This window comes from Papilio machaon, chromosome 14 (genome assembly GCF_912999745.1).
Source record: "Papilio machaon chromosome 14, ilPapMach1.1, whole genome shotgun sequence".
NCBI classification, from domain to species: Eukaryota; Metazoa; Arthropoda; class Insecta; order Lepidoptera; family Papilionidae; genus Papilio; species Papilio machaon.
Genome location: NC_059999.1, coordinates 7950604 through 7963598, shown reverse-complemented (window position 1 = coordinate 7963598; position 12995 = coordinate 7950604). Strand labels below are relative to the sequence as shown.

At 39.7% G+C, this 12995-nt stretch overlaps 1 protein-coding gene across 2 annotated transcripts in view; it reads left to right on the top strand.

Annotated features, from left to right (window-relative positions):
- LOC106708409 (visual system homeobox 2) overlaps window positions 1-12108 on the top strand; it is a 77979-nt gene extending 65871 nt beyond the window's left edge. Inside the window, exons 6-9 of one of the 2 annotated variants that reach the window (XM_045680932.1) lie at window positions 2673-2847; window positions 10059-10207; window positions 10311-10496; window positions 11311-12108. In XM_045680932.1, coding sequence (XP_045536888.1) covers window positions 2673-2847; window positions 10059-10207; window positions 10311-10496; window positions 11311-11487 — 687 coding nt within the window. In that variant the 3' untranslated portion in view covers window positions 11488-12108. Of the gene's footprint in view, window positions 1-2672; window positions 2848-10058; window positions 10208-10310; window positions 10497-10842; window positions 11015-11310 lie in introns of those variants that run through there. The other variant, XM_045680933.1, reaches the window with a different exon arrangement.
- The last annotated feature ends 887 nt before the right edge of the window (window positions 12109-12995 follow it).

Sequence of the window (12995 nt, the reverse complement as noted above, 5' to 3'; positions counted from 1 at the left end):
AATAGAAGAGTTGATGCGAGGCGCGGTGGCGGCCGGCGGGCTGGTGGCATTCCTCTCGGATGTTACAAACGTGGCATTAGGCTTAGCTGTAATGCGGGGCGCGGCGCGAGGGCGGCCAACAAATTGTTTCACAAGCATTACAAATACGACCCTTAAACTAATGCGACCAGTTAACCCTTGACTGTGCATCGCCTCTGCCGGGGCGTGCTCGGACGCGGCTCAGAGCTCAGGGATGACTGGTGATTGTCACATACAAGTAATAAATTGTCGGGTGCGAGCAATTCTCTCGCACGGGCGTCACGCATCATTAACGGGCGCGAATGTGCTGCCAAATTAACAATTACACGGGACCTTTGTGCCTCTATGTTAATTAGGAAATTCGGAGCTCCCGCCGCCCCGCACCCCGCGCCACGCTCCCCGCACGCATACCTTCATATGGCAGCTACGTTATTGTGTTCAGTTCCCATTCTCACTGCTTTTACTTAGTTCCGTATGTATTTTATGTTTTATTGAAGCCTCACATCTTTACCTTAATTAAGTTTATTGCTCGATCCTTCTATAATAATTTAAATAATAAATACCAATGTCCTTTACACCTCTCTACTAAACTTTTGCAAATTTGAACAGAACACCAAATCACCTTACAGCTTTCAAGAAAGTTAGTTAACACTGATCTCATATCAGGTCTTGTTGCTCTCCTTCATACTTTTAAAAACAATTTAATTTGATTTCATAACAACCCAAGTTCTTAAGTAGGACTTAGAAACACTCGCAGAGGATCAATTGTGCGCAGCCCTTCACCGGGAACTGGTTAGAGGTTTAGAAGCAATCTTGTCCGGGGACTAATGCGGTGTCCGCAATTAGTCTGTCACCAGGACGAGGGCTGCAATCAATATCGTGGCGCCGCCGGGACACAACCCCTAATCGGAGATTAGTCGACATCAATGGCTTTAGTTACGTTGTTGTCTATAATTAATATTATCAATTATGTCTTAACCTGCAGGATAACTCCACCACATTATGAAACAGGCGACCAGAAAAGTCAGGAAGTGTTTTAAGATTCATTGTCCTTTATTCCCTGCATTTTAGTCTATGTTCAAAAGTGTAGCTTCAACTATGGGAGTAAGTTGTTGTACATGGCTGGATGTTCGTATGTGATAGTGACTGTAAGGGGAATTATACACTTTATTGTTATTAAAATGTAATAAAATTAAGATAAATCCATAAAAAAATAAATTTTCGACCATTAATTTATCTAATCAGAAAATCCATTTCCGAAGTTCCACACAAGGAACATTATAGTTGTGTCCTCCACCTCCATTATCAAAATGATATTTAGAAATGTTTGAAAATGACTTAATCTTACATAACATACGCACCCACACGGGGTAGGAGCTAGACGTATGTAGGTAGGTAGGCGGGTAGGCGTGTAGGCGGGTAGGCAGTCGCGGGTAGACGCGTAGTCGCGCGGCCGGAGAAGGAATATAATACGCGCGGGTATTAATTTGCGAGAGCGCGCGGATCGAGTTTAATTAACAAATTTAATTAGAAATTAACTGTTTCGCAGACGACGGGCTGCGGGTGGTGGCGGGGGGCGGGGAGCGGGGGTGCGACCGCACAGGGCTGCCGCACGCTCACTACTCTAATACCAAATTAACTATTCATATAAATCTGTGTAATACCATTATTAAGATAATACGTTTTAATTTTTACTATATATTCTAAACTGATTTCATAAACAATCTACACACTGTTTTAAATAATTTATTGTAAATAAATATTTGTATTTTCTTCACGTGTGAGTCGTTTTAAACTTTTTGACGACGATGACTGTTTATAATAAATAACTATTAAATTAAAAATTAAGACGTCATCAGTATACTTACCGACCAAAACATTCATTTTGTGTCTTAATTAATTAACATGCAAGCGTAAGGTAGAATAAGACAAAGTTTTTCATAAACTACAATATATGTAGTTGTCGACAACCCTACTGGGTGTAGGTACACGTCGAGGCCGAATTTGAAAATGTAATTTAGTTACGTTTTGTCCGCGCTAATTGGTTTGTTTCCAAGCTTAGTTACCGCGACCGAACCAGCGGAGCTCGTTCGTTCCGTTCGTTCACTCGTCACTACGATCATTCGTTCGCTCGATCGGTTCGTTCGTTTCACGATTAGGTTTCAAACGTTTGCGTCCAGTCAGCTCTTGTTTTGTAATTTAATGAGCAAATTTAATATTTAGTCTGTCAATCTGCGAGGACATCGATAGAGCGTATTGCTGCTGGTAACGACCACTGAGAGCCCTGTACAATTTCAAATTATTATAATTAATATTTTAACTGGATCATCGAATTTCATAACATAATTAATTTAAAGATAGAATAATGAATAAATATTTTATAACTATTATTAATTAGAGATCAGACATAAAATGAATTGTACTATTTCGATTTACCAGAAATATCAATATCAATTTTAGCTTACGTACTTCACTGTACTCATAAGACGATATAAAAATGGGACATTATCTTTCGTAAGATATTCACATTTAGGATGTATTAGGACTTCACTGATCATGTCCACCATTTTTACAGCAGCAGCTGAACTATATCTGGCAAACAAATCGTTAAAACATGTGAATAGATATACTAAATGTGTGCGTATGTTCTTCAGGTGTGGTTCCAGAACCGGCGCGCGAAGTGGCGCAAGACGGAGAAGTGCTGGGGGCGGTCCACAATCATGGCGGAGTACGGGCTGTATGGTGCCATGGTGCGCCACTCGCTGCCCCTACCCGAGACTATCCTGAAGAGCGCCAAGGAGAACGACTCGGTTGCGCCCTGGCTACTCGGTGAGTTACGCTCACTTCTAACAATACACTCTATTACCTCTCCTTTCTAATCTACACCCATCCTTCCGTAGTAAAAAATGTGAATATAAATTCTTTACTTTTTGTTTTGTATGATGATTATGGTGAGACTCATTCCTTTTCCTGTCGTTTTCTCCTTCCCTTTGTCTATCCTTATATGTTCCCTCTCCTAAAGCTAAGCAACCCATCAGCAACTTCTATATATTTTTGGATAGTTGTAGACATTTAGTAGACTAATTGGGGATTCTCGGGAAGCGCTTGCTCCTTTGTCATTTCTTGTTATATTTTAAGTCTACACATTCATTAATATTAATGGCATACGTGCGTCAAATTTGAACAGCGATAGGATCGAAATTCGAAGACATTTCCTAAATCTCAAAACGAACGAAAACCAAATTGAATCATTGCTATAAATGAAAATACGAGTATAGTTACAAACATTATATTAAAACCACTGGATACTGCAAGTGAGCATGGCCTGTCGCTTGTGCAAATACGTCCACCAACTGCCGCCAACTCGATCGTGTCGCAATGGTTTAGAAAATTGACAGTTCTTAAGGATATGAACCTGAATTCTCCTATTTTAAAGCTGTTACCATGATTTTACAACGGTGCAATGCAAAACTCAGATTAGTCGCGATTGGTCGTCTGTCAATTGCTGTGGCTAAACCTTTGTGACACGATCGTCTGTCAGAACTAAGAGCCTGGCATCATGCGATTATGCTGCGAGTTGCAGCAGGTCACATGTGCCAGGCTCGGCGGCGGCGGGTGTCTGACCTGATGGTTTTGTTCAAGAGTCGCGCGCGCCAGGGGCCGCCGGGCGCCCGTAGCGGTCCGCCCGCGCCCGCCCCCCGCACACACGCGGTGAGTGCAACACATACTGACTGACGGACGAACAGCTCGCCGCCGGCGCCCCGCGAATAACACTTAATTAGCCGACGCTTGAACAAAATCATTGGCTCATTTAATTACCTAAATTTTATTTTATAAGTTAATTAGTTAAAATTGAATCATTGGTGGTTCATATCATTGATGATTTCCTACTTTTATTGTTCAAAACTTCTTTATTCTTGAATCTTATTTCGAATTCGAGGAACAATAATAGCCCAAACTTATAGGCTATAACATGGCGTTGTTTCAACATAGCATCAGTAGTTATGTTTTAATTTATGTAATATGCCCTTATGTTGAACACTTGAAATGCTACCGCTCTAGAAGTTATTCCTATTTCCTGGGCATAGGCCTCCCCCAAAGATCGCCACAATGATGAAGTTATACATGACTAGATAATTTTTTATTGTTTACTTAGATATAGCTTTAATCTTCATTACCATAAAATTAATATAAAGTTACTTACACACAATTGAAGTTATTTGAACTTCAAAGATCATCAAGATTCTCTACATAATATTTATTATTAACAGAAAATCTTTCTCTTGTTAATATGTTATTCTGAAGAACTCGCTAAGCAACTCTCGGAGGCAGTTTGTCATTGCCAAGTGTCACTCGAGCTCAACACACGATAACCGCATTGAGAAAAATGGATCGCTTTAAACTAAACAAAGTGCATTGTTTAGAAGTGGGCGAGCGTTTTGGAGGACCATTGATTTAGCTGTGGATTGTCGAGGCTACGGGGCGGCGGAGCTGTGAGGGAGACGGGGTGGCGCCTACAAACAAAGCCATGTGTAATTTTTAATCTCAACAAGAGAGATGTTCATTTTTCACAAGACTTCCAGCTCCGCGCCGACCTGAGGAAACGCGACTGTATCACGGGGGCATAAGACATACGGGTAGATTTGGCTTGCTCATTGCTTGCATTTGTCTGCTGGCAGTGGGTAGAGGCTTTTATGTCGTCTGTTATGACATTGTTTCAGTTCGTTTTCTCACCGTTTTCCCATTAATTCTCACAGTCGTACACACTTCACGTTCACGTGCGGTGACATTTGAAAATATTTTATTTACTTCGCCTGTTGTTTTATGATTTGGTAACATATTATTATTTGTTCGATGCACTTTATTTAGGAGACACGACTTAAATGTTACACTTTGTTTGAAGGAAAGTGCTTCTCTTGTATCTATATAACTACGTATTGTATTTACGTCACACTTCCAATTCCAATTTCCCTACAATATTATCGTCCGCATTTCTGTTGCTTGAATTAATAGCTATACATTTATCAATCAATCAATTTTCTCAACATTTAACATCGAGTAAAAATGTAGTCTATGCAAATAGTATTGTATTGCAAGTCACGAGGATACACCTGAAAAGAACCGTTGAAAAGTCAAAAAAATCGAAATACTGTAACTTATATTTTTGCTCTAATTAAATCAAATTTAAAGATAATTCATTACTCGCCACTCACTAGAGATGCGTCGAAGAAGCCATGTGTGATAAAAAGTAAAAAATAAAATTAATTTTAATGAAATAAGATAATTACAACACGTCTTTTAAGAGATTATGACATACAATCTAATTAACGAAGGCAAACATGCTTTGCCGCGGGCGGGACGCGGCGCTGAATACAGCCTAAAGTTTCCCTCAAAGCCTGCGCGCGGCGGGGCGGCGGGGCGAGGAGTACGGGCGGAGGCAAGAAGGGTGGGGGGCGGAAGGCAGCGGGCGGGCCCGGCAAGATGGCGGCGCATTGTCTAAGCCTTGATTAACGGAGATTTAAAGGGCTGCCTGCGCGTACATATTAATTATGTACTCAGGTCCGCTTGCGGCGCACGGGTCTTTTTTCACCTCCGCGTACATACGACGCGCGGCTTGCGTCGCCCGCCCTGTCCGTCTGCCCGCCCGACCGCCGCGGCCCGCACTATGTACAATCCGTGGTCTGCGGGTAGGGCGCAGCGTGAGTGGCATCAAATTACTTTTTTTTATGGTATACTGTAATATGCAAATGAACAAAAGCTGTCATCTGATTTCTAAAATAGTATACTGATCATCATTACATATCTACACACATATTTCGATACATCATCTTCATAGACGCTCGCCTGGCAATTTATCTGCAATATACAGGTTTGTCCTATCCCTAATGAATAGATAATCCTGGAACTCTTGGTAGGGATCGTCTATCCAGAGCATAAAAAAAATAAAAAATCAAGGAGTATCTATAATATGAAGCTTTTAAAAAAAACTTTTTTGTTACACTTTATCGAAAATTTTAAAGTATTAATAACATTTAATATGTTTTACAGTTATAAATACTTACTGCAAATATTGTTTTCAGCTTTTGTACTTTTTCGAAAAGCTGCGTGACAGTTTGCCACCTTATGATATATAAAAAAAATAAAAGAAATTTTGTTTTACTTAGGCTTTTAGGAAATAATTTAGTTGCCTAATACTAATGTATGTATTATGAATAATATTTATATTGTCTGCCTAGAACTCTGACTCATACTCGATGTGTTCTTATAAACGATATTTTTAAAGTGATCTGCGTAGCGTCTTAATATTTTAATCGTATCCAGAACACATTTTCGTAGTTTTATCATTCAATCTAACTAAAATTATAAATGCGAAAGTTTGTATGAATGGATGGTTATTATTACGTATCTAAAGAAAAGGTAGATGGATCTCGTTGAAATTTGACATCCATGTAAAACATGGTCTAGAAGAAAACTAGTCTACTAATTAAGTTTTCTTTTCCGGACGTACAGAGTCGCAGGTAATTGATATAAAACATTATTTATATCGTAACTCTAGCTTTCATACTTTAGAAGCAATTGCAGTTTTATAATTGTACTTCTTTTTTATATTAATGTTCTTTTTAATAATTAAATAATTCAACAGATTATCAAACTATATAATTTTACCATTAGAAATAGTGTATAACATCCACGGTACAATTCAAAGAAAAGATTGGCAAAACATTTCGAAGTTAAAAAGTAAATGATATCAATTAAAAGTATGTGTAAAGATTGTAAACAAAATTTGATATTTTTTAAACGATAATCCTAAATTGAAAACTAAGCTTCCAAATTCTAAATTGAATTTGATGCGTCTTGCATTAAGAGGTTGTACTTTTTATTAAATTTATTTTTCTGTCTGTATAAAATGACAGGGACTGCATTACAGGGTATCAGTATAAATACGTTATTTCGCTTTGCAATAACATTATTTAGGTTTCATAATGATTATATATAACAAACGCAGAACCTCATTTTCATGGTATCTTATAAGCTACTACTGTCATTTGACAATGGCGGACGTTAGTTAGCGCGAGGAGCGCTGTGACACGACGCGGCGTGCGACACACTTTCATACCTGCGTGAAGCAACGCGCTCTCCTCTCTCTTCTCCACTACATTAAGTTCTTTAATTCTGCAATAAAGTGCTTCCTTTTAGACGTTTGACACTCGAGCATGGAGTGTGGAGTGTCCCGGCGGCGCCTAGCAACACGCGGCACCGCAGACCACATCAAAGCCACACCAAATGGACTGTAATGCACCACGAGGGCATCTTACTGAATTATCTGCCTATTACGCACTCGCTTTGTGCTCGGCGCTTTCATCTCGCAAGTGACGTCACGCGGCATTGTCGCCAGCCAGAAATTACTGTATGGGAGAGTGCAGCGCCCAGAGTCAGCCTCTTCCGCGGTTCCGCAGCGCACTCCGCGCCGTGCAGACAAAGCCCACAGCAATTAATACAACTCGATGACACTCGCACACATTGATGAGCAAAGTGACTCTTTGTTGACGCATTCAGCGGCCGCGGAAAAGGAATTGCCAAAGAGCATAGTTCCCTTTGTCTTTTGTCCACTTCCACGAGGGATACACTGTTTATTATCTCTTACTCGTACGTCATCGTAGTTTTGTAGCGAGAGAATAATGGAACTGAAGATTCTTAAGACTTATTATAGAAGTATTGATAGCGACGTTTGTAACAATGATCCACATGTTTCTGAGAGCTAAAGTGATTCACAAAGAGATTGCAGTGTTTATAATGTGAATAAAATTGCTCGGGCTGAATAAGGGAAGCAATAAAAAAAATCCTAGCGCACTGAGAGTTGTTTAATATACGAGTATTAGCTTATTCTATGTAATATTAAGCGACAAAAATCAATGATGTAAATTGCAGACGTTATCGCGATGTAAAGCTTCATCTAACTCTACGATTGGATGCGCCAATACAATGATGAGGATTATAACTTGTTTTTCCTGATTACCATGTTGATGAACTCACCTATCTTTGTTTAGTTAAAGGCTAACGCTTCTCTTATATTAATGAATCAAATGTAATATATGACCCCGCGCCCCCCAGTCAGTAAATCAACGCCCCCCTTACAGCCCGCTAATGTATAAAGTTAGGTGAGTGCGGTGTCCAGACAAATCTGCACATTAGACCCTGAGCTGATGACCCTTGCCCCGCGCCCCCACACCGCACACCGACGTCGTTTGTTATCCTTCGTACATGCAGGCAATCACCACTAATTTCACTGTAATGGATTTAAAATTAAGTTTGAATCAATTAGTTTTCTAATTTCTAACATAATTCGATATTCACATTCCTTATTTAGATGTTAAAAGTAAATGAAGTTGTGCTGAACATGGCTAACCAGTCGCAGTGATTAGGCATGCAGTGCGGAGAGCGCGAGGACTATAAAAATCTCGTAAAAATACAACTTGCAGGGATATTAAAGTTCTCCCTCCTCCTACAAGTACCTACTCCCACTCTCTGTCTGCATAAGATATAATATGATGAACAAATATGTTTCTACTAATATTGATATAGTATTTTACTTTGACTATGACTTTCGAAAATTTCTTCTATATCATTTGTCGAATTATTTTGTAATGATTGTTGATTATTTTTTCATGTTAAAATGCGCAAGAATAAGTCCAGAAACTAGATTGTTCTTATTTATTATTTAAAAAGTTTAGAATGCGCGGATAAAGAGAAATTTAGAGAAATAACTAAATCACTGACTACGTTTAGGTTTTCGTTACTTCTGTCTTTTCGCTTTATTATTCAGGTAGTTATTTTACATTTTTGATTTGTCATAATTTAGACCTCAACTGTCAACTGCACCTCTACTGAGATGCCGCTGCTTTAGTTGATTTTTTGAATAGTTTTCTGTAACCGCATTTGAGACATTATTGATTGTATCGCGGGCGCGGCTCACGTAAGTGTTCGTCCTTGTGCCGGTAATGCACTCCATGCTCACACCACTCTCTTCCGATCCGCCGACGACACTATATTACAGCTCCTTCTGTTTCGGCCTCAGCGATGAGAACACCTTCATTATACGACTCCTCCAATACACAATAAAGACGTCTCCTTAGTTTTCGTCACCACTTATGTTATATTTTTAGTTGCGAGTTATATCGTCACATTAATACCAAAGTCAATATTGTAGTTAAGTACAGTGCATTTAGAATGCAGTGTCTTATGAAATTATTAGGAGACAAGAATAAATAGATAAGAATTGTCAGGTCAATTAAAATTATTTATTGTTTTTCGTTTCTTATTAATATTATATATGTGAATATTTAGGTGGATGGGTGGTTGGATGGATGAATGTTTGTTAGAAAGTATCTCCAAAACAGTTGAACAGATCTCGATGGAATTCGGCACAAATGTAGAACATAGTCTGGAAGAACACATAAGCTACTAATTAAGTATTTTTATATATTCCACGGAAGGTATCGCGTTCGATAGCTAGTATATTTATAAAGATATATTTATATATAGCAATGGCAATCGCAACCCCACTTATTCCATGTGTCAAGACATTGCCGCGGAGTCATGTTAATAAATAATGAAGCGATGTTGAGTGGCGTGGTGCGCGGTGTGGAGCTGCACTCGCACTCGCCACACGATTTATTGCAGTCAGGGGACGGGAGTTAAATCAACACGCTTTATGTATCTCTACAATATTAATGACCTATGCCTTAGAAGTAGAGGGAAAAACTAACATGGGATATCTCTGCACAGTAAATAGTGATAGTGATAGTGATACTTATTGGCAACAACTGGACTGTAGTTACTTTGTAGATGCGTTTTTAGATATCACATGTAAATAAAATCCAGTCTTGAGAATCGGGAAGAGTTATCATTCATGAGATACACATTTTCAATTCTACTAATGATGTTTATTGTCCTTCTGCATACATGGCGCAATTTTTCAGCGAATGCATTCTATTACTAATTCTTCGTATATTATTTAGTTTATTTGGTGTTATGATCAGGTATGCACCGCAAGTCGCTGGAGGCGGCGCAGCACCTGAAGGAGTCGGGGTCGGAACGCGAAGGCTCCGAGGCGGAGGGCGAGCGCCCGCTGTCTGCCTCGCCGCACCGCCCTGACCGCGCAGACCGCCCCGACCTGCAAGACCACCAGGTAACCATACCAACACAACGATGATCATAATTTATTATTGCTTCTTACTGCTTTGAAACTCATTAAATACTATTTTGACGAACGTTTTCATGCACATTTCCAGGCGCAAAGTTCCCCTGGCGGCAGCAGCACGACGGCCTCTTCATCGGCCAAGGGGCGCGCATCCCCGGAGCCGGGTCGAGAGCCCTACGAGGACCACGAGGCATTCCGCAACAACAGCATCGCCTGCCTGCGCGCTAAGGCACAGGAGCACCAGGCGCGGCTGCTCTCCAACAATCTCCTGCTGCAGGTCAGCTTACGTCCACATGTTTGTACACATCTATCAATCATTCGCAAACTTATTGTAACTGCTGTATTTAATGCATATTCCTGCAATGAAATTATGTAAGGCTTGCTCGGCTAGTCTCCATACCCATGGTGTTGTACAAATATATAAACTTGTACATGTTTATTAAAAGTTCGTCTTCTTTGGCAAAGATTAGAAGTTAATTCCCATTACGATGGTACAATTAGGTAAATGAACCCATATGACTTTATAACACATCGCCGCTTAGCATGAAGTGGTGTTGTTGTCAACTACTGCATCCCCATGTCTTCTCGTGGGCTACCACCAGACCCACCGCTCCATCTTTCAGTTCAAGGTCCTGGAGCAGCACAGCCGGCAGCTGCACGAGGACTGGCGGCTCCAGGTACACTTTCACTGACTGGCAACTATTCTATAACACAGAGGTTGTGGTGTCGCGCTAACAACGCTTTCTTTGTATCGTGTTTAAACTATTCTCCTCCCAATGATTTATTTTTAAGTATGGGCAGTTATAAATTATTAGATAATGTTATTAACTCTGGAAACTTTGATCTTCCACAATAAATTTCTCTCAAGCTTAATGTTTGTCGCTGTAAAAATATAAAATGTATAGTACTTACGCGCCGTATTAATATTGTAGTGACTAACAATACTTTATTTAGATTAACATTGCTATTGAAATCTGGTCATACGCCACATAACGACCGATTACATATATTATTGCTGCTAAAAGATGTTTATCAACAGCTGTGCATTTTGTTACTTGAGTCAGTTTTTCACGTGAGCATTTCTTATTTAGGTGCGAGGTCTGCAGCGAGCGGGAGCCGCGGCCATGGCGAATGCGGGTGCGGGTGCTATGGGTGGTGCGATGGGAGGCGCGCTGGGGGGTGCATGCGCGGGCGCCGGCAGCGAGGACGAGGGCCCACTAGACATAGACGTGGGCACGGAGCCGCCGCCCCCCGCGCGCCTCTACTGACCGCCCGCCGCGCACACCGCACACCCCTCACACACCTTGCCGCACTGAAACATCAACCGAGAGCCGACACAATTGTTCGTTATCGTTAGGAACATCGACCTCATCATTTCATTGAGAACCTCCTTCGATTCTCGATATAAAACGTGATCTGAATGTACTTAGTAACTATTTGTACTTAAAGCTGTTGGTTCGGAAGACGACAAGAAGTCAAACTTCTTTTACTTCGGTGTGCAGGTTTATGTGTGCGTGCTTTAAATGAAGTGATTAATTAAATAGCAATATCTTGTTATCTTAAAGATTTGCTGGAGACTAACTGATAATAAAGTGTAAATCTATATCTATATATTTCATAAAAGTGAAGAGGAAATGTTTGTGTCGCCTAATTTATAAGTATGTTAGTGTACGCGGTGCCGGCAGCGCCGCCGCGTGCATTTCACTCGTCGTGCAATACGTTTAGTTAAGTATTTATGCGTTTAGGCAGTTGTGTTAGCGATGTACAAAGTTCAGCCGCACCTAGGTACTGTGTGTCACAGAGCAAACAACCCGCTGCAATAGCTGATGCTGTGCCGACAATACGACAGTAGCTCGCTAGCATGGAGTCGCTATGATACTAAAATATTCTCGACCATTGTTTCCCATAAAATATATAGTATATTTAATTTATTTAACATGCTTTTACCCTGGTTTCAAAAGTGTTTAATTTATTTTTTAACTGTTAGGTTTCAAAAAAAAAATTAAGCAAAATTTGATTACCCATTGACATGCGTTGTTTACTCTGTGACCTCGTTGGCTAGCTATAAGTCTACGTCACTTTTGACAATGTAAATGTAACTAGTGTAGTGAAATCGGTACTAAATATGTAGTATTCTATAAGCAAAGATTTGCCAATCAAAGAAATTATCATCATATTGTAAATTATCCGGTGGCTGTCGCGAATTGAACAACTTGTACATTTTTGTGTAAAATTCTAATATTAGGTGCAATCTGACTATTCTATTAAGGCTGTAGTGAAAATAGAAATTTAAGTAATTAATTATAACTGCAACAAAATTGCAGCTTGTGTTTGTTTGCCTTTTAAGGTATAGAAGACTCAATTTTTTGACTTCAAATAAAATAATACTTTGAATTAAACATTATCAAAGGAGCTGCAAAGATTGTCCTAAAATGATTGCGGACTAACTTATCAATAAGTACAATTTCAGTAGTAGATAAAGGTTAAATTAGTTCTGCCGTGCACCGTTATTGCTCGTAACTTTCTGTGCAAAAAGTACTTAATCTTTGAACGAATAAATACATCGAAAGCATTCCTAAAGACTTGATCTTCGTTGCTTAATCTTTGGCCTAATAACGTTAATTTTTATGTAATAAATTCACGAATATTTCGATATATTGAAAAAAAAACTTGGCTGTGTTGTGTTAATATAGAAATAACAAAAGAAGTAAAACATTTGCACATTTAGCTTTCATTTGTCAACGTGCAAACGGGATTCAGTTATTAGCAGCAACAG